This window comes from Equus przewalskii, chromosome 3 (genome assembly GCF_037783145.1).
Source record: "Equus przewalskii isolate Varuska chromosome 3, EquPr2, whole genome shotgun sequence".
Taxonomy (NCBI): domain Eukaryota; kingdom Metazoa; phylum Chordata; class Mammalia; order Perissodactyla; family Equidae; genus Equus; species Equus przewalskii.
The window spans coordinates 43,704,886-43,728,939 of NC_091833.1; the positions used below are offsets into that span (position 1 = coordinate 43,704,886).

Here is a 24,054-nt window from a genome sequence, read left to right on the forward strand (position 1 = left end):
GATGGAATATTCTGAATATAACTAGAAGCATACTTTATTTTGTAAGTTACTTGAGTTCCAACATTTGCCTTAACAAAAAATCAAAATTGTTTTCATACCCCTAGGAAGCAGTCAAATAACTTATTACTTGATATTCTTACTATTCAAATAATACAGTTTCTTTCCTGTCCCAAGTACTGCCTCAAATAATATAGACATTTGCATTCTTGAACAAAATAATCAGGCTTAGGATGTTGGGCTTAAGTTGCTTTTTTGGTTAACTTTTCTTTCTTCTCAGAACTTTGCCCTTATTTTTAATACACTTCCATTGTATTTAGCTGGTCCTAAGCACTAAGATATCTAAATATTTGTATAAAGATATGAAAACTTAAATTGTACCTTTATGATTTTGCATTATATATACAGGATCTAACCTTCTGACTAACACGTACAATGCTCTTAGAATGTATTACTGCCATGCTGACTATATTTTGCTGGCTATTTTATCTTTTTTACTGGAGGCAATATAAAAATACACCATCCAGCCAACTGACATCTGAAGTTGAAGTTATACACAAAGCCAGTACTGAAGCAGAGCTGGGGACCCAGTGCACTACAGTGTGGTGTCTTTCTAAAAGTGTGCATGCACTCAGCATGGAATGTTATGATTGGATAAGTTACAGGTTTCCAAATTTAAAAAAAAAAAAAACCTCTGTTTTCATTCCAATCTTGTTTATGCAACGGTTCTCAAGATTAGAACTGGCAGGTTATTTCTAACCCTTGCCTTTTCTACCACTTTCCCCTGAGCTCCTCTCTCATAGTGGGAGTCTAGAAGCGACAACCTGCTATTTTCTGGAACTGTACATTAGCAATTTGAATAGCGAGCTCTGGACCTGGTATAGATGGTCAGAAACACACACCTGAAGCTATACCTACACCACATGTGGGTGAACAGGGACACTCAGCTGACATCAAAGGTATTTATGCCTAATTTAATTCCAGTAGAAACATTCCCATTTTAAAAAGAAAAGTCTTAATATCTTGCTTAATTTTGACAGCAACTATAATAAATTTTCTCAGTAATTTTTCATGAATTTGAAATAGGAAATTTCATGTCTCTAATGAAAGATGTTACACATCAATTACAAAATATAAACTCTTCTTTTGTTATATCTCAATAAATATAAATATGCCTCCTTTAAAAGGAGGTCACAGAATACTAGTAAGAGATAATCCTACTTGGAGCTCTTCATATCTTTATATTCACATTCACAATTCATATTCAATTAGATCATTTCCGTAATATCAGTTATTTGGCTATAAACAATACATAAGATTTAAAGAAATATCCAAATCCTTAGTCAAAGTTCCTTACGCATCTCAGTAATAGATATCATAGGGCCTCAATAGCAGTCCCCCAAGACCTCAGGTCCTATTACCTACAACCTGTGAAAGTTATCTGATATAGTAAGATCTCTGCAGATGTTATTAAGGATCCTGTGATGAGGAGATTATCCTGGATTATCTAGGTGGACCCTAAACACCATTACAAGCATCCTGATAAGGCAGTGGGTCAGACAGATGTCACACACACACAGAAGAGAAGAGATAATGCGACCATGGAGGCAGACACAAGAGAGATGCAGTCACACGTCAACCAACGCCAGCAGCCACCAGAAGCTGGAAGAGACAAGGAATGGACTGTCTGTCCCCCAGGGCCTCCAGAGGGAGCGCAGACCTCCTGACAGCACCTTGACTTAGTCTTGGTGGAACTGGTTTTGCACTTCTGGCCTCAAGAACTGTGAGAATAAATTCCTGTTGTTTTAGGTCACTAAGATGTGTTGATTTATCACAGCAGCCTCAGGAAACTAATGCAACTATAACTGCTATTATCTCAGGATAATATATTGAATTTTTAAATTAAATTAGTAAATTTGGGGATAATGAGAGATTCTTCAAGCATGCTGGGGGACTCTGGGAAGGGTTTTTGAAAGAACTAGGCCTAGAAAAATGTAGAGTGTTTAAAATTTGAAAAGCCAAGAGAATGCCTAGTCCAAGGGACAAATTTAAACTACATTTAAAATCTTTCAGAAAATAATTTCTCAGTAATTATCAAGAGCATTAAAGTACTTACTCCCTGATTCAGTGATTCCACTACTAAGAATCAATATGAAGAACACATGCCACAATCAGATCAAATTTTATGGATTAAGATGCTCCTTGTAGCACTTATCTATAACATCAAAACTAGAAACAATCCAAACATCCAAGCACAGAAGAAGAGTTAAGCCAACCACAGTACACCTCCCTGGATGAACATCTTACACATCCATCAGTGTATACAGAACAATGTTTGAAAGAATCTGGGGGGAAAATAGTATGTATTAATATTATATGTAAAAAAAAATGCGAAAGAATATACACATTATTGCTTTTAATTCTTTTTTTAAATGCATAGAAAAAAGAACAGAAATAAATATACAGGATTATAGCTGACTTTTTCCTTCTTTCAAATTTTTTTTATTTTTTACCAGTTTTACTAAAATACACCAGACACACTGAGGGCAGAGGGTGCTAAAAAAGGGGTAGTTGGCAGGTACAAATGCTCCAGTTTTCTGGATGACTAGAAAACATAAGAACAATTCCTTAGCAGCCAAAACTGCCAAATGCCTTCAAATGCATCACATCACCTACAATGACTGAATCTCCACGAGTCGTGCAGGAACAGATATCACCATCACTTATTTACACTGGGAGCACAAGAAGTTTTGGAGTCCACTCAAGGTCATCCTACATAAGCAGGAAGTGCTGGGCCAAAAGCCACATCATGTCATTTCAGCCGGGGGGGGAGGGGGGCCTGAATCCCCCTCTCCCTGATGACAGTGGAGCAGCAGAGCCAGGATTAGTCAGGGGGAGTGGGCAGCTCTTCTTATCAGAGAGCTTTAGGAAAACAAGGTTGAGGCCTCAAATCCATTCTGACTGGCTGATATTTAAGTATGGAAATCCTATCAGGTAAAATATCTCAGGTTTCCCTATAACCCTTTCACATTCATGAGTAAGCCAAGATATAAATAAATCAGACTTTTACAAATATTGCCTACTACATATAACTATAAATACACAAGAGATAATCTTTCAAATCAGTACCATCTCTTCATTTCACTTATTGATTCAGGATATAGATTAATTTATTGTTCCAAGACTCTCCATACAATAGGGTCTTAGTCTGTGCACTTAATCATTTTAAAACATATTCTAATATTCTAAAAGCCAACAATTTTTGGCAAACATCTGCTTTTCTTATTGGGACAAGTAAAAAAATAACTCCTGCAAAACTCTACAAACTTAATGTAACCTAAAACATGCAAAAAGAGTATCAGAACTACATAATTACATTTTTTCCAAAATGTTTACATTGTCGTTTAGATTCAAGAATCAATTTATAGGCATTTTATATATGTAAACACACTCCAGAAAGCTTTATTATTTTTTTAGTAGTTTTGAGCTTGATAAGTTCCTAACACTGGAACATAATCAAAGAAATGCTATTTGTAACTAATTGGTGAAAAAATGATCAAGCTGAAATTAGAGCTAGTTTTGAACTTTCAGATTTGGATACAGCAAACTCAGAGCATCAGAAGACCAATCACACAAAACAACTATCAAACGTCAATTTAACAAACTCCATTCTCACACTCTTCTCTCTCTGCACTGGAACAGATGTTTTGATCATGAAGCCTAGATTTAACTTTCAAAAATATTGTACCCATGGGCTCTGCACACATGCACAGACATATATATCACTGATTTGAGAAGTTACATCAATTTCAACAAAACAAGAGGATAAACATTTTTTCAAACCTCTAAAGAAAGATGTTATTCATTTTTATTTTTCGAGTTAGTATTAGTGAAGATATATTTTTTATAAATCTCCAAAGAGCTTTTAACCAGGACTACATCATGAAATGAAAAATAAATCTCTAGAAGTAGAAAGTCTTTTTGCTATCCCTGATAAAAGATTGCTTGTTACATATAAAAAGTCATACCAGTGAGAGTGGTCACAAAAGACACTCTCCAAAACATATTTATGTCACCAACAGAACTCAACTCAAATGCCAACCAGAAGTTCTCCCGAGAAACCCTACAGATACACACAGGTTAATTTCCTTTCCTTTTAGGATTGCTATGTTTGTATCACATCTTAGCATTAAATAAAACATATGGTACGATCGGTTTTGCCTATTTTAGAATGTTCATCTGATGATTTCCAGTAACTGAACACAAAAGAAACATAACGGTTTAGGAAAAGTTCTGATTTTTTTCCTTTAAAAATTAAGTGCTATATAAAGCATATTTCTGATATCCACCAAAAAGACAAATGTCATACACCTCATAAAGACCAGAGTATTTCTTAACGATTACTTAGAAGTGCCATATGTTCAAATCTAATCAATACATTTTATGTATATACCTGCAAGCAGCCTGTAAGACACCAAAATCAAGATAATTTTCCTTGGTTCAACTGCCTGATAGAGCAACTCCTGAAAGAACCTGAATATAAAATCTAACATCAGAGCTGCAGTACAGCAAACTAAGCCTTCTTCATGAATGGATCTTTAGAATTAACAGGTTTTTACCTAAAATCTCCCTACTTTTGTTAAAAAGAAAAATAGAGACAAAACATTTCAACTTTCTCAGAGATTATAAATCAAAGAAAAATTGAAGGCAGCTACATAAACAGTCCACCGGCTGCATCTGTTGTGTATGACACAATGATCTCTAATGGGGAGCATTTAGCCTATTCACCTCTTTGCTGCCATCTTTGAATAAACATGTCTTGAAGCACCATTAATCTAAGCAATGAGGGATATTTTCCTTTCAAGAACAAACACATTTTCAACTTTGAACCAGCTATACAAATGTAAAACCAAGAGAAAAAAGAATGTTGTGATACTTGTTTACATTAAAAGTTGGACATGATTCTACCAAGTCTCTCCAAAGAGAAGTTACATTAAAGACACTGATATTAACTGTTTTCTTCTCTACTATTATTATTCTGTATCATGATACTTGCAGAATAACTGTTCTGCCCAATCCTCAGAGAACTAAGAGGAAGAAATTTGTAATTTCATCATGGATTTGATATAATTTTAAAAACCTGATAACGATCAAAGGACTCTATTTATATAGCCATTTTAAGAAGTAGGCTAAAATGTGAAAGAACAAAAAAGAAAAAGAACTGGCAGCTTCTCTCAGTATTCAGTGCTTAAGATTACCAAGTTTGAAGAAATACAAGTTTTACCTTCTTCAAATAATTCCAAAATAACCAAAAGTCAAATCAACAACTCTTCCCTATGATAAAAGTGATCAAAAGATGTGTCAAGTAAAATGCAGGTCCTGTTTTATAAATATCTTTTAAACTGTTCTATTGGGAGCAATAAGCAACATAAACTATTCTCAAAAGGAAATCCTTAAAGAGCCAATCCTTTAAAATAAAAAAGGGACAAATATGAACTAAGATCACAACATTGCCCTGAGGCTATATGGAAACTTCTACATAAATGGTAATTAGGGCTGCTTTCTTCCTTTCTCTCTCTCTCTTCTCTCTCTCTCTCCTTTCCTTTCTTTTATAAAGGCCATAATGGCTGTTTGGTGAGGGGAAATAGGTGGGGAAAGAAGTATAAATGCTCACCGTTTAGGAGAGGCTGGTCTACGCCAACATATTGGAGAAACTGTTCAAGAACAGTTGATCCATGTGAAAATGTAACCCCTGAAATGCTGCCAAGGTCACAGAGACCCAGGGTGATCTCTGACACACAATGAGGACCATTTGTGCATTTGTAAAGAGAACTTGGTAGTGGGTTATTTTTACATCATGCATTTCATTGCAAGCAAGTTGGGAAAAGAAAATGCAGATCAGTTGTGCTTTTACAGTATTTCATTTCACTATCCTTCTTGTGGGGTTACTAAAATACTAAAGTACCCTGCTTATGAAATACGTGTGATGTCTTTCAAGGTGGGAGTTAGCAGCACTGTTTTTAAGTGAAATATGAGAGCAACATTACAATTTCCAATTTCAATAACTACATTAACATGACAAGGTTCTCAAGAACTGCCAAAGACAACACAAATGGACTGTTTACCTTGAGCAGCACATTTCACTGTGGGACTCAAATTGTGTACCTCAGCCCACTTTCTGTTGTTATCCATTCCTGACTATGCCACTTAGCAGTAGGTTCTCTCCACCATTCTCGCCTTTCTTCAGATCAGTACCTTCCAATTACCTCTTGCCTTCTACTGGTGGTTCTCAGGAGGCCGTTTTATAGGAACGGGGAGGCACTAAGAAGTTTCGCCTCAAGTCATGTGAGGCTCCAGCTATAGAACACTGAGTGAACCCAGCTCCTGAGCACTGAATGAAGAACACTTCCTTCTCACCGATTAGAGAAAGCCAATTTCAACTTCTGTTTATGTGAGAAAGACTCAGCTGCTTTTTATCAGCTTGGTACTTAAATGTTTCCCAAATTTGTGAAATGAAGTAGTAGTAGTCATATTTTCTCTAGGAATATGAATGTATTTCTTCTTGGGAAGCCCACACACAACATGGTAAGTCCATTTTCTACAAATTTACCATTTAAATATTTAAAAGGCACTGGGGTAAAGCCTCATTAAGAACCAAAATGGCCCATTACTACGGACAGAGACGGCCTATCCTGGGACTGACTATAAACACTGAAGGGCAGAGTCTAGAGGCAAAGGAGAATGTTAAGTTTGAGAGTTTCCTCTTTAACAAGGTGAACACATTTTTTCAGTTTTTGGACATTATGACTTACTATTTCTCATTTTTTAATCTTCTCGTGTCTCAGATTATAAAGGAAAATTTATTATTTATTATTTAATATTATTGAGGAATATTTTTAAACATGTCACATTACTGTATTTTCCTTTTGCTAATATAAATTAGCAACAGTCTGTCAAGAACAAAAGTAAATTGTTCTTATAGTCATTAATAACAGTTACAATTTATTATACTCTATAGTGCTAAATTCTTTACAACTGCAATCTTCATTAAAACCTTGTAGAACCGATATTCCCACTTTACAGATGAAGAAACTGAGGCTCAGAATGTAAAATTACTCACACTGAACTCCATTTTTATTATATCACATTTCCTTAAGAAACAATAGCCTCAACCCATTGACAAAATGTGCCAAAATATTCAAACCTTGATTTAGGAGCTTACCTAATAATTTCTTAAAGATTTTCGACAACCTATCTCTAGGAATTCACCTATTCAAAAGTTGACAGATAAATGGAATCTGAGAAAAGAATCTGGGATAGTTTCCCCTCTCCTCCTAAACAAATCCTTGTGGATCTTTGAAGGTCCAATTCAGGGATCATGTCCTCTCTAAAGTTTCATTACCCTCCATACTGATACAATTACTTATTTACCGGGTTATAGAATTTATTTAACTATTACTTATGGCTAAAAGTTATTCTTTTTTATTTTTCTTTTGTCCTCAGCTCCCAGTACAATATCTGGTATGTTTTCAATAAACCCTTGTGTTCAATAAATGCTTGTTGAAAGAACACATGTGCAAATAAAACAGCTCAGCTATATAATTATGAGTACAAGTCAAACCTTGTGTTAAAGCTTCCTAAACTTCAACACACATGTGAAACAACCTGGAGATCTTATTAAACTGTAGACGGATTCCAGAGGACTGACGTGGGACCTGAGATCCAGCACCTCCAGTATCTCTCTCAAGTCTTGACATTTCTGCTGGTTTTCAGACCACCCTTTGGGTAGCAAGGACTCAAACTACTGGGATAACACATCCCAAACTTGGTGAATGCTGTGGAAAGCCATATGTTCTTCTTGAATGTTAACCTCTATTTAGACCTGGCACCAAACCTCAAGTTACTAAACTTAGTAACTAAGAGCAATTATGTGTTTATGTGTATTTCCTAGATGAGACATAAGCTTTTTTGAAAAGGACCATTCTTAATGATGTTTGTATTTTCAGTCCCAAGAGGCAGGACAGTACTGTATATGTAGGGGGGATTCAATTTAATATCAGTTAAGTAAATACAAAATTAAGTTCCCAAGGGTAAAAGCTATCATTGATTTGTCTATCTCTCTGTCGCACTGCTTGGCTTGGTGCCTCAAACCCAGGAGGACCTCAGTAAATCAATGCTGAATGAATGAACTAGCAAACAAACCATTCCTACTCTGTAAATCATCGGGTTTTTATCACCCTGATCAATGCCAACTTTTGGCACCTGATAAAAATTCAGACTGACCCAGTAAGCCCTAGACATTAAAGAATTTGCAATGTTGTAAGGATCATATAAATGATCTCTTAGTTGTTCTATTTCTGAACGCTACCTTTTTCTTTCAAATGCTACACACACTTTCATTCCCACATTTCCTTGTTGCTGTGCCAGGAGGGAAATCTGTGGCCACAAATGTTTTGTTTTAAGCTCAGGATTTACTGCCACTCCAAAAACCACTAGGACCAAAAAGATTAGTGTTAACCGTATGATGGAAGCCGCCACGATCATTCTCTTCCCACTTACTTCTTGAGTATCAGGGTCTTAGCCTTACATGCACACAAAAGTACTAATCTAGGAAAATATGAACGAAACTTTACATTTATTTCCTAAATGCACTTTGTAAACCAGCTTTTGACATCAGAAGGGAAGAGAATTATCTGTAGAAAAATGTTTCTCATAATATTCAAGAGAGGATGTGACTGTTTCATTGAACCAAGTTTCATTGGTTTGTCTCTGTATATTTCAGTAAATTAAGATGAACATGGTATGTACTATGGGAAAGTGCTAAACGTGTTTAAGTTTCTAATATACCAAACAAGTATTAAGCACCCACTACATACAAGGCATACATTAGGGTGTTGTTACAAATACAAAGATAAATATCCCAATAAAGCTTTGAGAAAATTCATACAACAAAACTTCACAAAAACAATAGAAAAGAATTTAAAATTTATTCAATTTTTACTTTTAAATTATTCACTTACTACTTTAAACTAAATTTTAAAATAAAGTTTTAAGGACAAAGTTTTAAGGACATACACTGGGCTTAAAAAGATGCAGTATTTGTCTTTTCTTTTAAATACTCCGCTATGGAATGAATTGTGTACCCCCCCAAATTCCTATGTTGACGCCCTAACTCTCAACGGGATGGTATTTAAAGATGGAGCCTTTGGGAGGTAATGAGGTTTAGATGAGGTCATGAGAGGGGGCCCTGCGGATGGGATTAGTGCTCTTATAGGAACAGACACCAGAGAGCATGCTTGCTCTCTCAGTCTCCCCTCCTGCCCACCCCAAGTGAGGATACAGTGAAAGATCAGCCATCTACAAGCCAGGAAGAGCGCCCTCACCAGACCTACCAGGCTGGCACCCTGATCTGACACTTCCAGCCTCCATAACTAAGAGAAAATACATTTCTGTTGTTTAAGAGACCAACTCTATGATATTTTGTTATGGCAGCCTGTGCTAGTACAACTTCTCTGCTTGCCTTTTATACCTTTACATAAGAATCATTCTAGGCCATGATTATGTAATTTAAATGGCCACGAATGTATTTTTTATGATTTAGGAGGAGTTCTAGAAGTGGAGTCGGAGTTAGTAAATAAACATTCATTCTTCAATTGCCAAATGTTCATAAATATTCGAGAGAGAGAGAGGATGAGAGAGAGAGAGAGAGAGAGAGAAAACTCTGCATTTATTTTACCAAGTAACCCAGAATTCTGCTTTGGGTGAGGGGTTAGCTCATTAGCAATCAGCGCAGACAGGCAGACATTCCCCTACACAACACCTCTTTCAGCAGCATCAGAAAGAGAATGCTTTTTGCATGTGTCACTTCTCAGGTCCAAGCCTCTAGCACGCTTCTTGTTATATGCAATTAGCTCCATGCCAAGATTTAGTACATTTCATAATAAATCCCTTGACCGCATTAACTGCAGGCTTGGCAAAGATGGAAAGGCTCTATTCACGAAGGCAGAAAACAAGCCACAGGACTTACCCCACAGCAAAACTCACTTGTTGGATGCCAACACACTACAATTTTCAACTCCTGCCATGCTCTTCATCTCTCCCCCTCTCTGTGGGGTGGAGGAGGGGACAGAAAAATACAAGCTGCCATGTGACTGTGATTAAAGAGCACATAAGAGTGAAAAAAGCTACAGACAAATTGGGTTTGTTTATTTCCTCCTCCTAAATCTTGTTACTAGCTTGTTCCCTTGACTAGTCCTCCAAACCCACCCACCCCACAAAAACTCAAAATCACTTCACAGATGAGATCCAGAGTTTAGCTCATTTAAACAGTTACCATCTGTTGCTCACAGGAAACCTGGCTCCTTCTCAGGTTCCCCATTTGGGAACACTAAGGCTGTGGGACATGACAGTTACTGTGTGTGGGAAAGCTCTCCGCAGGACACCAGCACCAATGGAGAACCTGACGGAGGCTCAGGACTAAGCAGCACCTCCTCTGTTCCTATCAGAACAAAGAGTAAAGCCTTTATTATTTCCAATGACCACTTTCTGTTCTGAAAGAACCAGAACCAGCACTGCAGAGTAGAATATGCACGAGCTCTGGAGCTGCACAAACCTAAATTTCAATCTTAACTTTCCATTTTACTAATCTGAGCCTCAGTTTCTTCATCTGGGAAATGGAGATAACACAGAGTTATCAGAGGGCTTAGACACATTTGACTCAGAAAACGCCTATCATGTAGAAGATATTTGATAAATTCTAGATATATTGTGACATATGACTGAAAAAAATTTAACCACAGGCAAGTTAAGATAAAAATATAGGGGAACCAGCCCCATGGCTGAGTGGTTAAGTTCACAAGCTCCGCTTTGGTGCCCAGGGTTTCACTGGTTCGGATCCTGGGCGCGGACATAGCACCGCTCATCAAGCCACGGTGAGGTGGCGTCCCACATAGCACAAACAGAGGCACTCACAACTAAAATACACAACTATGTACTGGGGGGCTGTGGGGAGAAGAAGAAACAAGAAAAAAGAAAGAAGAAGAAGATTGGCAACAGATGTTAGCTCAGGTGCCAATCTTTGAAAGAAAGAAAGAAAAATATAGGAAGGCAGGGGATAAAATATCTTTATTAAAACTCCATTACATTCCTTCTTGGATAATACATTTGGAACATCACCACTGTACTACTTCCAATAAAAATTCATTAGGAGGGAGGTCTCTCTTCGATCTCACATGAGCAAGTCCTGCACTGACATACTAAAAGGACTTCATTATCATTTCTTTCTCATTCTTTGAGGCTCCAGCATACACTTAAGCAAAGTAAGGCTCCTGAAGCCAATATTTTACTTTTTAGATTACTCTTATTTCAGTTTAGTATTGCAAAATATAAAATTTAGAATGTTTTAATACTGGTAAAATGTCAGGTTTTCAGAGTAAGAAATAATAGAGAAAGTAGTTTCCTTAGAGAGCTATCATTATTAGGTTTTCTAACAACAAAATCCAACGAAACAATTCAATCCCATGAAATAACCTTATAATAAAATATTTGAACTTCAGACTAGCCTAGAAATTTGGGGTCACTGGTCACTTTATTTATGGGTGCAAGCACAAATTTACAGTCAGTCTTCTTCTATCTTGACCCCAGCTTTATCACTTACCAGTTATGGACCAAGTTACTACTTAATTTCTCCATGCTTTAGTTTCCCTATCTGTAACATGATTAATAATAGCTCCTACCTCATACAAGTGTGAAAAAATGAACTAATGTTTACAAGGTGCTTAGAACAGTGCCTGGTACATAGAGAGCACTTAGTACTGTCATGACTGTTATTAGTCATGCTATTATGATGATAAACCATCCTATAGTCACAACTACTTGCATTTGCCAAACACAGCCTACATTTTCCTGCCCCTGTGCCTTTAGTAAGAGAATTTCACCTACAATGATCTTCTTCTTCCCCATTTTCGCCTGTCAATAATCCTCCCCAATTCTCTGAGACCCAGATCAGAAAACACCATCTCCCAGAAGGCCTTCCTCCATCCTCCCACTTGTAATTTACCATCAGCCCTGGTACCACCATCAGACTGTGAAAAAGATCAGTAGATACACACAGTATTTTTTAACTATACATACATAGAGGGTACAAATGAAAGGGGGAAGGAAAGAAAGGAGCTATATTACATTATTCCTTCATTGTCTGTCTTCCATTTCCAATACTTTCTTTTTTTTTTTTTTTTTTCAAAGATTTTATTTTTTTCCTTTTTCTCCCCAAAGCCCCCCGGTACATAGTTGTATATTTTTTGTTGTGGGTCCTTCTAGTTGTGGCATGTGGGACGCTGCCTAAGCATGCTTTGATGAGCAGTGCCAGTTCCGTGCCCAGGATTTGAACCAACAAAACACTGGGCTGCCTGCAGCAGAGCACGCGAACTTAACCACTCGGCCAGGGGGCCAGCCCCTCCACTTCCAATACTTTCTGATTTACTTTGCTGTTTATGTCATTTGTATTCTCTTTGATACTGCCTTTCTTTGATATGTCTTATTTTCATTTGAGTCTATTCTCCCTTGGGTGCCTTGTAATTTATCTTTATTTTCTAGATAATTTTCTCTTTTTCTTCCATTTATTTCCTGAGTTCAATACTTACATTATTTTTCATCTTTCCTTTTTGGTTTTTAAGTTAAAGTTGGGTTTCATATTCTTAAAAGCTCGTTTAATATATTGAATTCTGTTTGGATTGCAGACATAGTTTTTTTTTTCCTACCTCTAGGTTGGTTGTCAGGACAGGGGAAGTATTTTCCTCCACTTGATTATGTTGTTGATTCCCGTGAAAATTCCTTTCCCAATTTTCTTCAATAGATCTGTATAGATTTTACTTTCCTTTCGTTCATTTTGTAATAATGGAATATTTTGGGTGCTCTTTTCTGTCAGTCTGGCAAAGTCCAGGTGCTTCAGCTGGTTTGTTTCGTCCATCTGTTAGTTTACTTGACTTGGGGGTGGGGGTGGGAGTTGTCAGTCCTTCAAGACTGTGGTTTTTTGTTTTGTAGAACCCAAAATGTACCCCCTTCCCTCTTTACTCCTTCACCATTCAGTTGCCAAAGAACCCTTCTTACTTCCTTTTTCCCTTTTCCCCTCCCTGAAAAGCCATGCATTTCTCAAACTTTCCCATCAAATTGTTGGTCTGGCCCTTTAAATAACACCGACTTTTAAATCCTTTCTCTGAAGTCTTGCTCTGATCTTCCCAGTTTCTTTTTTAGTGTTTTCAGGTTTGGGTTGTATCTAGTCCTTGTGGTGGTCTCTCCAGCTCTTCCTCAGGGTCCCTCGTAAGCATCACTCTTCTTCTTCCCAGCAGTTGTCCTCAGGCTGCGTTTGTACATTGCAAAGCTCTGCCCCATGAGCATAACAGTGGACCAGGAGTGTGCAGGACAGCAGGCTTCACGTTACCTCCATCTCTACATCTTCTGTCTTCAAGTAATGTTGAAAGTGTACTTTTGCATAGAAATTTAGTAGTTGTAAATTTGTTTCATATCATTTGGAGAGGAGATTTGGGGAGCTTACCTACTACACTACCCTCCATTGTCTTCAGCTACCTGGAAGATCTATGGTCACTTCTAGAAAATGTTTCTCATGAATTTGAAAAGAATGTGTATTCAACAATTTTGCAGTGCAGTACACAACACAGAGCCATTATGTCAAATGTCACATTTGTGTGGCTCCACTCTTCTATATGCTTGCTGATTTGGGACCTTGTTGGTCAGTCAATAGCAAAGAGCATTACATTCAAATCTACTGAAAAGGTTCACTTGTTAACTTCAACTTGTGAACTCACTTAATTTTAGTTTTATAAAAAAATCTAAACCATGCTTTTAGATACACACAAATTAAGAAGTGCTGTCTCTTTCGGGATGTTTGAATTTCTTACCAAAACGTCGTGACCTTGTTTTATCTGTAGTAATGATGTTAATCTTAAAGTGTGACTTCTTATGTTCTATCTACCCAAGCTTACTTTTTATTGTTATTTGGCTGATATATATTTTTTCACTTTTTATTTTCTACCTTTTTTTTTTTTCTGGTGAGGAAGATTCACTCTGAGCTAACATCTGTTGCCAATCTTCCTCTTTTTTTGCTTGAGGAAGATCAGCCCTGAGCTAACACCTATGTCAATCCTCCTCTATTTTCTATGGTTTCAAGCCACAGCATGGCTGGACGAGTGGCATAGGTCCATGCCTCGGATTTGAACCCATGAAGCCAGCTGTGGAAGCACAGTGCACCAGATTTAACCTCTACGCCATAGGGCTGGCCATTTTTTAACGTTTTAGACATGGTACTTGTAAATGGCACATAGGTGGATTTTTTTTTTTTTTGGAGGAAGATTAGCCCTGAGCTAACTGCTGCCAATCCTCCTCTTTTTTGCTGAGGAAGATTAGCCCTGAGCTAACATCCATGCCCACCTTCCTCTACTTTATATGTGGGACGCCTACCACAGCATGGCGTGCCAAGCAGTGCCATGTCTGCACTCAGGATCCAAACTGGCGAACCCTGGGCTGCTGAAGCAGAATCTGTGCGCACTTAACCACTGTGCCACCAGGCCGGCCCTGGATTTTTTTCAATGTCGTGAGATAATCTTTACCTTTGAACATTATATTACATTTGCAGTACATTTACATTTATTGTGATTGCTGATATATTTGGACTTATTTCTATTGTCTTATTTTCCCAACTTTTAATAAGCTTCCTTCTGTAGGAAAAGTTTTGAACCAAGTACATCCTCTTTTGCTGAGAACACCACACTTTCAGGGTTGGGTCACGAGACTGTCAGATCCAAACTGTTATTTTTCTAGATTCACGTTTTCTTATTTTTGGCCTCTGTTGACTTCCCTTGCTAGCTCAGCAATGCATTTAAAAGTCATATTTAACATTAGATTGCCCTTTTTATATTCTATATTTTAAAAATTCTGAAAGATATTTCAAAATAGTTATTATGCTGTAATGTCAGAAATGAAAGTCATGTTCTTTTTCTATATAAATTGAACACTGTATTCAAAACTGATATGATAGCTATTTTGGCAAAATGTCTTTTCTATGAGTTTCTTCTCTGGTAATAAATATGTTAGCTCCAATGGCTCCAGTCAAAAAACAAATCAGAATAGGAAAATGTTCAAACTCCACCATCATTCTATGCAAATTCTTAGGAATAAGCAGATGCATTTGTCAGACCCTTCTAAACATCGATAATGATGATTTTCTAATAAAGATGCAACATTTCTAATTAGCTCCTTTTTTATTGAGTCTTCTTTTCAGTGACTGGATGGAAAAGGCACTATTTGTGTACCTATTAGCTATTGCTACAAAAATAAACTACCCTAAAACTGTGCCTCCAAACATTAATTATTGCTCATGAACCTATGGGTCAGCTGGAAGGTCCTTCAGGTCTCAACTGAGCTCATTCAAACAGGTGCGGTCAGGTGCAGGTTGGGTAGCTGGCTCTGCTCATCTCAGGTGGACTCTCTTACATGTTTCAGGGTCAGCTGGCTGGTAGCTAGTCTGGAATGGCCGGCCTCAAGTATAACAGCTTGGCTGTGATCCACTTGGCTGCTCACCTTCCACCAGGCTATTCTGTCCTTGTTCTCATGGCAGTGGCAGGGTTCCAAAAGAGAGAAGAAGCAAGCAAGGGCTCTTGAGGCTTAAGCTGGGAACTGGCATACCTTTACTTCTGCCACATTCTATTAGCTAAAGCGAATCACAAGGCCAGCACAGACTCAAGAGGTAGGGAAACAGACTCCACTTCTTAATAGGAAGAACTGCAAAGTCACATTGCAGAGATAGAAACAACAAAAAGGGAAGAACTGGGGCCATTTTTGCAATTAACAAGCCACAATCTGGAAATATGAACCTTAACTCTGCAGTTGATATTTCATAAGATGTTATCTTATTAATGTCTAAAAATTCTGTAACACCTAAACAAGGTTATGTAAAATTTCTGATACCTCCCTAGAGGGGTCATAATTCTTATCTGATTTGGGTGGATCCTCCATTTAGCTGACTTCAGGTCAGTTTTTTATATGAAGTTAGATGAATAGGCAGCTAATTAAGATTCTACCCCAAAAGCATTAGAAATCTATTAAAGGCTTTTAATTGAAGGAATTATATCATTAGTTTTGAATCCTTGGAGGATCTCTCTAGCTTCAGTGTGGAAAGGAGATTGACAAGGATCACACCAGAGCCAGAAAAAATCTTTTCATAGGTTATAAGTTACAACAGTGATTTAGGCAAAAGACAGCAGATCAGGGTATTGACGGTGGAGATGCATAGGAGTAGACAGATTTGGGGAATAACAAGGGACTGGAACTGACTATACTACTAAATGTGTTTTCAACACACCTACTGTGTGCCAAACACTCCGGTAGGTTCTGGGGAGTCTATCTACTCCAGGAATTTTCAGCTTAATGAAGAACAGAGATATGGATCAAAAAATGGCATGCTCCTCAAAGCATAACTGAAAAATCAATTGCTTTAGTTTATAATAGTTTAATTGCAAATGTATCCAAATTATTGACATATCTTTAGTTCCACAAAAGAAGTAGAAGAGGGGTCAGAGACATCTTCCCCTGCCTATGTTTGTTAAATTATCAGTGTTTTTCCTACAATGTGAATGTAAAATCTTCAGCAGTGTGATTACTTTCTATTCTGTTATAGTTCCTACTACTCCCTATTGTCCCGCCCTGAACCAACCCTACTCCTATCAACCCCAAGGCATTCAAGTTTTCAACCTCTAGATTAGAAAAACAGTCAAATTAAAGCTTGGCAAAATCATAACAATGAAGCAAATATAATTTAGAAAGAAAAAGTCAAGCTAAATAGGCATCCTATATTTTATACCTCAAAATCTCTATATTTTATATATATTGACCAAACTGCAATAAAGAATTCTCCATCTAGAAACCATCTTTTAAGGAAGTATACTAGATGAAATGCTTATGAAATGTATTAATATATATACATTACATTTTGAAATGCATTCCCCTTGGATAAAAATCAAATTATTACTAACAAGTTATTTGATATTTTACATGAACAATCTCAAATACTTTGTGAAAATAGAAGAAAGGTATAAACAAATGAGCATGTGTGTTAGTAATGAATGAAAAAGCCTTGGAGAATGAGCTATCACAGTAATATCTGATTAGTGGCAGAGATAGAAAATGTAAGATAAAGCCATCTAGAATGCCACCGTGATGGAATGCAAAAACTCTCTGTTCTGTCTTGTTTTTTGGACACAGACTCCTTGGAAACTCTGATGAAGTTACGGTCCAGAAAATGTACAGACAACTCTGGCATGTAGTCTTCAGAGTTCACAGATACTCTGTCCCAAAAAGCTACCTCCGATCCAGAATCATCTTCTGAAAGAAAGAACTCTGGACTGGAATCCAGCTAACACAGCTGCCTCATCAGGGGAAGAAGGGAGGTGAACTAGAATTCCATTACTTTTCCAGGTCCAGGTTTAAATGTTTCTATGGGACGCTGCCAGAAAGGGGATATAGTGTAAAGAGCCCTGTGCTCAGAACTGGTACTGCCTAAAAACCCAAGGAACTTGGAGGAGCGGCAGGAGAAGGAGGAGAAGCAAAAGAGCCCACTGGGTCTCATAATTTTGCCTGGTGACAATTTTGCACTTACCTATAAGCAATTCTGAAGGTGAAGAGCTATCCATTCAAGTTGCATTGCCACCCAAACTGGAACAGTGATAACATTTTAAACTAATTCCTACATTTATAATTATGATATCTGATAAATGCTCTTTATAGAAACCATTTTACCTCTTTCTCATGATCCTCCAGGAGGTCTTAAGAACACTATTGGAAAACCACAGACACTGTATCTTTTAAAAATACTGTGAGTCAGACTGACCTAAATTCAAATCACTATTCTACAATTCCAGCCAGGTTATCTGCACCGGGTAAACAAAGTCTCTGCTTCTGATTTTCCTCATCTGTAAAAAAGAATAGATTATAATACATCCTCTCCTTTAAAGAGTTGTTGATGAGATGAAATGAAACAACGTATGCTGAGTACTTCCCATAGCACCTGAGAAATAGTTTAACAAACAACAATAACGGAGGGGAAAGGCAATCGGCAAATGTCCAGCTAAACCTTTACGTATCTCCTTTCCTATTCCCCACCCCCAAGCTAAACTCTGCTAAGAGAATAATGTTTCTTGTTTCCAAGATAAAGCAGAGCTGTACGTGGTCCCATATGAAAACATTTACCTGGTGATAGAATACTTCTTGCTTCCTGGAATAGAAAAGACACTAATGACTATCACACTCCCCTCTGAGGAAGACGGAAATCAAACAGTCCACAGAAAGATGTCCTCCTCCCCAGCCCTGCAAGAGAGAGAGAAGAGTAAAAGACAGCAACCTTGGAGCCTTTTCCAGACCCGTAGTTCCAAACTTGGCTACCCATTAGGTTCACAAATCAGTCTCTTAAAAATATACAGTCCCGAGTCTGGAATCTAGAATTCAGAATCACAATCCTTTAGAGAAGGGAATCAGCATTTTTCAAAGCCTGGCAAATTTGGTCAGGTGCACAGTCAGGTTGAGACTGTCTCACCCTTAAGAGTCTTTCATTTCACTTGTAAACTCCTCCAGGAGCTCTCAGCCAATTCCACAAAGATTATTTTTAGAGCTGTAAGGGACCACAGCCATCCACTGAGGCGAAATCAATGGGCTTATTTTACTGCTGAAGGAAAGGAGGCCTAGAGAGGGTAAATATTCGCCTAAGCCTAGAACTTGAACCCAGCTCCCTTCATTGCCACAGCTCTTGGGCTGCATCTTTTTCACCCACAAGCCTTTGAAAGAAAAAAGAGCAGTTTTCTATCTTGAAAAGTTGATTAAAATATCATTTTAATTCCTTATATTTAGGCCAAATTAGCTGTTCTGCCTTAAATATATAGAAACAACCATGATTCAGAAAGTACTCTCTGAGATTCTGCCAGTTCTTGAATGGAAACCAATCAAAGACACGCAACGTTCAGTTTTCCTGCTAGGAAAATTCTATTTTTCACTAAATGACAAAGATATACTTACTTCAAAAGCATCTTGCATGTTTAAAAAAAGTTAAAAAACACTAATAAAATTAGAGGGATTTTCTGGTTGTTTTCCCACTTTAAATAACAAGAGGCTCCATAAAAAATTATTTTGTTGGTGTGATAAGCATTTCTCTTAGACACTGCATGAAAGTCACAAAAAACAAATCCATAATTACTCAAATTCAGAGTTAATCTAGGAAATCTGAATAATCCATATGGTTGGTATAACTACAGTATTTTCAATGTGCAGGGTTCTTTTTAACTTATCAAACTTTGTATTAAAAACTAATTGTTCATCGTCTAGTTAAGTCTTGTCATACACACAGTGATTTGATGACACTGAAAATCATAATGAACTATGGTTAGACAAAATATTTTCCTAAGATATTGCTCTAATTCTATAATAATGGAAATTTTTAAAAATGTCTTCTGGAACAATCAACAGAAAAAGAAATCAGTGAATATTGGAAAAATGAGAATCAAATTCATGTATTAAATAAATCATCTTCCATTATGCTTTCCATTAATACCTCAGTCATTTTAAGAATACCCTTGTCCGTTCTGTTCTCCCAGGGAGTTGAGGTAGTGGTAAAGAGCACAGATCTGGAGCCACATGACCAGTCCAAATGCCAGTTCTACCATTTACTTACTGGGTTATCTCAGACAGTAACTTAATCTCTCTCTGTCTTGGTTTTGTCATCTGCAAACAAGTTATTAGCAGCAACTACTTCCTAATTGTTATGAAGAGTGGATGACAGAATAGGTCCAGAAGTATAGTACATGTCCCATCTATTAACTATTATTACCATCACAATGGTCATTTTTTGGCTTTCTAAATCTGGGAACTAGAAGAAATTATACAGAAAAATTCATCATACCTGAATATACAGTGTGAAGCCTCTATACTTCAGTAAACTCGTTCAAATTGAATGGTAAGCAGCAAACTATAAAAACATGTGACATGACAGCCAAAGAATCAAGAATACTAATTACATAATGATCTCAAAAAAAATAATAATAAGCTAAAACTGCAATAGATAAACTAGCAAACACATGAACAGGAAACTCCCAGAAGACAAAATACAAATGTCTAGTGGAATAAGTCTATCAGAAATTAAAAAAAAGAAAGTAGAACCTCAGAATGGATCAAAGAATAACATATTAGAACAACAGAATAAAAAACTCCCCCTATCTAATTAGCAAAGATTTTCATAAAAATAATACTCAGTGAAACCAGTCCCCTCATACACTCCTGAAACAGATATAAATCATGGAGCATTCTGGAAAGAAATTTTGCAGTATGGTTCAAGAACCTTAAAAACTGTTCTCCATTTTTTGACCTAGTTATTCCACTTCAGGAATATATTATAGAGATATAATTTGACACAATACAATGGAAGATTGTACAGCCATTAAAATTGCATTTTATAAGACCATTCAAGAATAAAGACAATATGATTCCAATTTCAATACAGAGAGAGACAGAGAGATGAAAAGGGAATATTTAAATGCTAACATTGAGCTGACAGAATTCCTTTTATCTTCTATGCCTACAATAAGCATGGATTATTTTCACTATTAAAAATATTGTTTTAATTGTCCTATTAATTATATTTCTAGACAATATATAAAATGAAATTTGATAATTGATATCTCTAGAGAAATATATATGCATTTCAGTTTCTACCTTCCTTGATCTCACTGTCTTATAATATGTTCAAATTTTATCTTACAGGCTGAGCAACTCCCACTGTTCTGGCCTGTCTTCACAAAGCCCAGCAATGTGCTGGAAGCCTTACACATACTTGGGGGGTGGGACTGAGATTAATCCTGTAGTCTAAATTTTAATTCTAAATCTCACTCCCAGGGAAAGGAGCCTGGCGGCATGCCCTCTCCCAACAGAATTATGAGGGCACAGTCGATAGGCTGAGGTTCTCCCAGATTTTCTGATTTATTCCAGTTCACTGACTAGCAGGAAATCCCAACCCTGAAGCCAACCCCTCTGACAAGTTCTCGGACCCCATCCCAACTCCTGGTAAATTCCTTGGGATTGAACTCTGATCCCACCAACAAGTACAAGCAAGACTCAAAAACCAGGAGAAACCTTTTCCAAACTCCTCCCTCTGGAAGTTGCTGATGCCCTGCCCCAAGCCCCACGTGCTATCCTTCGGACAGAGACAGCAGCCAGATCAAGACCTACTGTTTCTGGCTTGCTTTCTCACCGAACTCTCCCCATGAGGAAAATTCCATGATTCTGATACCCAAGTCAATGTGGGTTTTTCAGTATAATGGCATAACGTAGTGGCTCTGGACTTTACCATGTTGAAAGTTTAACCTCAAAACACTTAACCCAGGGGAAAAACTTAAGTTGTATTGATAGCTCAAAAAGCAGTAAAAACAATACTTCTAAATTGCATCATTTCTTCATTTTTTACCTAAAATTATGCTGTCACCTTCTAAAATGGTCATTTTTAAGCAAGCAATGGAATCTTTTATAAATATGGAATAAGTACCTTTCTGAAAACCTTATTGAGTATATGTAGTAAAGATTTAAAGTATAAAAAGTTTTTTTTTAAATTGTTTTTTAAAGATTGGCACCTCAGCTAACAACTGTTGCCAATCTTTTTTTTTTTTTTTCCTGCTTTATCTCTCTAAATCCCGCCAGTACATAGTTGCACATCTTAGTTGTGGGTCCTTCTAGTTGTAGCATGTGGGACGCCACCTCAATGTGGCCTGACGAGTGGTGCCATGTCCGTGCCTAGGATCCGGACCAGCGAAACCCTGGGCCACTGTAGCGGAGCACGCAAACTTAACCACTCGGCCATGGGGCCAGGCCCTAAAGTATAAAAAGTTTGATAGAGTCCACTGTAGCAAATTAAAGTCAAACACACTAAGAAGTGTAACTTTTATTCTTCTTATGGCCCATTTGTTACTAGAAAAGATCTAAGAAAAATAAAAGCACATCTTCCTATCATTATGAACCACTTCACCCTGCAATGTTCACACAGAACAAGTGTCAAGTCACCTCTTTCATATTGTCATCTTTTCTTATTTTCTTCTTATGGGGAATTAACTGGCTCAATCTCACTAAAGCACCCATGAAAAATTCTATTCTCTTTTCAAGTTGCATTAAGATTTCACTTCTAAATTGACTTACAAATTCTCTGACCTCCAGATCCTCAAGCGCTTTAATTCACATTCGTTGTTCTTTTTCTTCATCTAACACTTTGTCTCACGTTGAAGAGGTGTTTGCTCACCTTAGGTGTAGTTGGCAGCAATCGAGAGATTTAGCTTTGAAAGCCTTTAGAGCCTTTTTACTTCCTCCCGATCCCACGTCTATAATTCAGGTGGCTGCCACCAGGTGGGTGGTACTACCTTTTTTTACAGAAGGAGCAGAAAGGTTTATACAGAAGAACAAGGTGTAACACACTTGAAAGTAACACAGCCCTTGTGGGCAGGTTTTCGGATCTCCTGCTCCACACGCTACTCTGAAGGCTTTCTGATCAGCATTTCCTGCCTCTACAACCAGTCATGCTGTGAAAGTGAACTTCTGCACGCCAACAAGCATTTAACTCATGTTCCTAAATATTTAATTTTCAGAGAAATATGCAGTGATTTCCTCTCATAGGATTTGCCATTAATCTTATAATATTGAGTAAATATTCCAGGAAACATGAAATGAAGCATTTTCTAGAACAATTTTTTTAAAAGAAAACTAAAAATATGATGACTCACTAATCGAAAGGTAAAAATTATATTCTCTTATTGAATATTATCTTCACCTTTCATTACAATAACTTAAATCTTTAAAAACATGGACAGAACTGTGGAGATTAGAGGAGAGTCGTTACTCTGGTATTCCCACAGAAATAATTTTTATACATTTGTTTCTAACTGAAAGCAAATGAGGTGGTCAAAAATTAAGAGATATTTGTGAAACAAAGGGTTTTACATAAAAGTAGGATTTGGCCAAGAACGTGAGTTTTTAGCAGAAGCTGTCGGCTGATGTATGATAACCAAGGGTCAGCTACAGGGTAATTGTTCAGATACTATTCTAGGTTTTTAGTGTACTATTAGCAGTAAAGATCACGAGGTTGTGATTTAATCCCAGCTCTGCCACTTTCTGGCCGTGTAATCTTGGGCAGGTTTCATAACCTTCCAGTGCTCAGTTTTATCATCTATAAAACGGGAATCTTAACAGTCTCCACAGAGTTGTTGTAAAGAATAAATTGATTATATATATGAAGTATTTGTAACACTGCCTGAACACTGTAGCACACTATAAAACGTAGCTACACATAAGGACAAACTGGTTAGAAAAGAGTCTACCAGTGAACAGTCACCCAGGTCCGTGGCACTCTCTTTGGGGGGGCCTCTGATGTCCACACCACCTGTTTCACATTTGCCCTCTCACATGAGTGAAGCCAACTAGAACTATCAGCCCGAAAGTATAATGGATTGGATTTGCTTGAAAACAGCATAATTTTGTAATCTAGTTTGTATTAACCTGAAAAATGTTATCATGATGATATCAGCCATATTTGGGAAAAGGTTATTACCAAGTGTGTAAATGTTTGATGAACAGACTAAGTGTGTAAGCCAACATTTCAAACGAAAGGCACAAGTTACTTTCTCATTATATAACAAATCCACATGCACTTTATCATGTTGATTTACACCAGCTTCCTTATCTTATGTGTTTTTACTGATAATTAAAGGAACAATTGTACATTCCATTCATTGTATAAAATATATTATCTTTCTGTTGACTTCAGCATACCACAAAGTCAGAATGTCAAAAAGCAAAAATGACGCCTAAAAAACATCCTAAACTCTTTAACAATTACTATGACCTTACTTTTATCAATAAAGCATGAAATGACCTTCCCTTCCTTTCACATCTAAGAAAGAGTAAGTTGAATTCCACCCTGTCAACAAAGGGGAAAAATGTTGAGTTGCTATTTGTTTTAATCTGTTG

The 24,054-nt window shown here is 37.1% G+C and overlaps 1 protein-coding gene across 11 annotated transcripts in view; it reads right to left on the reverse strand.

Annotated features, from left to right (window-relative positions):
- The window catches only part of BMPR1B (bone morphogenetic protein receptor type 1B), a 377,755-nt gene that overhangs the window by 254,434 nt on the left and 99,267 nt on the right, over positions 1-24,054 (reverse strand). For 2 of the 11 annotated variants that reach the window (XM_070614245.1, XM_070614249.1), the window contains exons 1-2: positions 18,256-18,372; positions 17,897-17,978 (exon numbers count right to left, since the gene is read on the reverse strand). The exons of 6 other annotated variants lie outside the window; for them this stretch is intronic. Coding sequence is in view for 1 of the 5 variants with exons in the window: in XM_070614240.1 (XP_070470341.1) it covers positions 6,123-6,189 (67 nt within the window). In the remaining 4 variants the exon portion in view is untranslated. Of the gene's footprint in view, positions 1-6,122; positions 6,276-17,896; positions 17,979-18,255; positions 18,422-24,054 lie in introns of those variants that run through there. 3 more of the 11 variants (XM_070614252.1, XM_070614247.1, XM_070614240.1) reach the window with 3 other exon arrangements.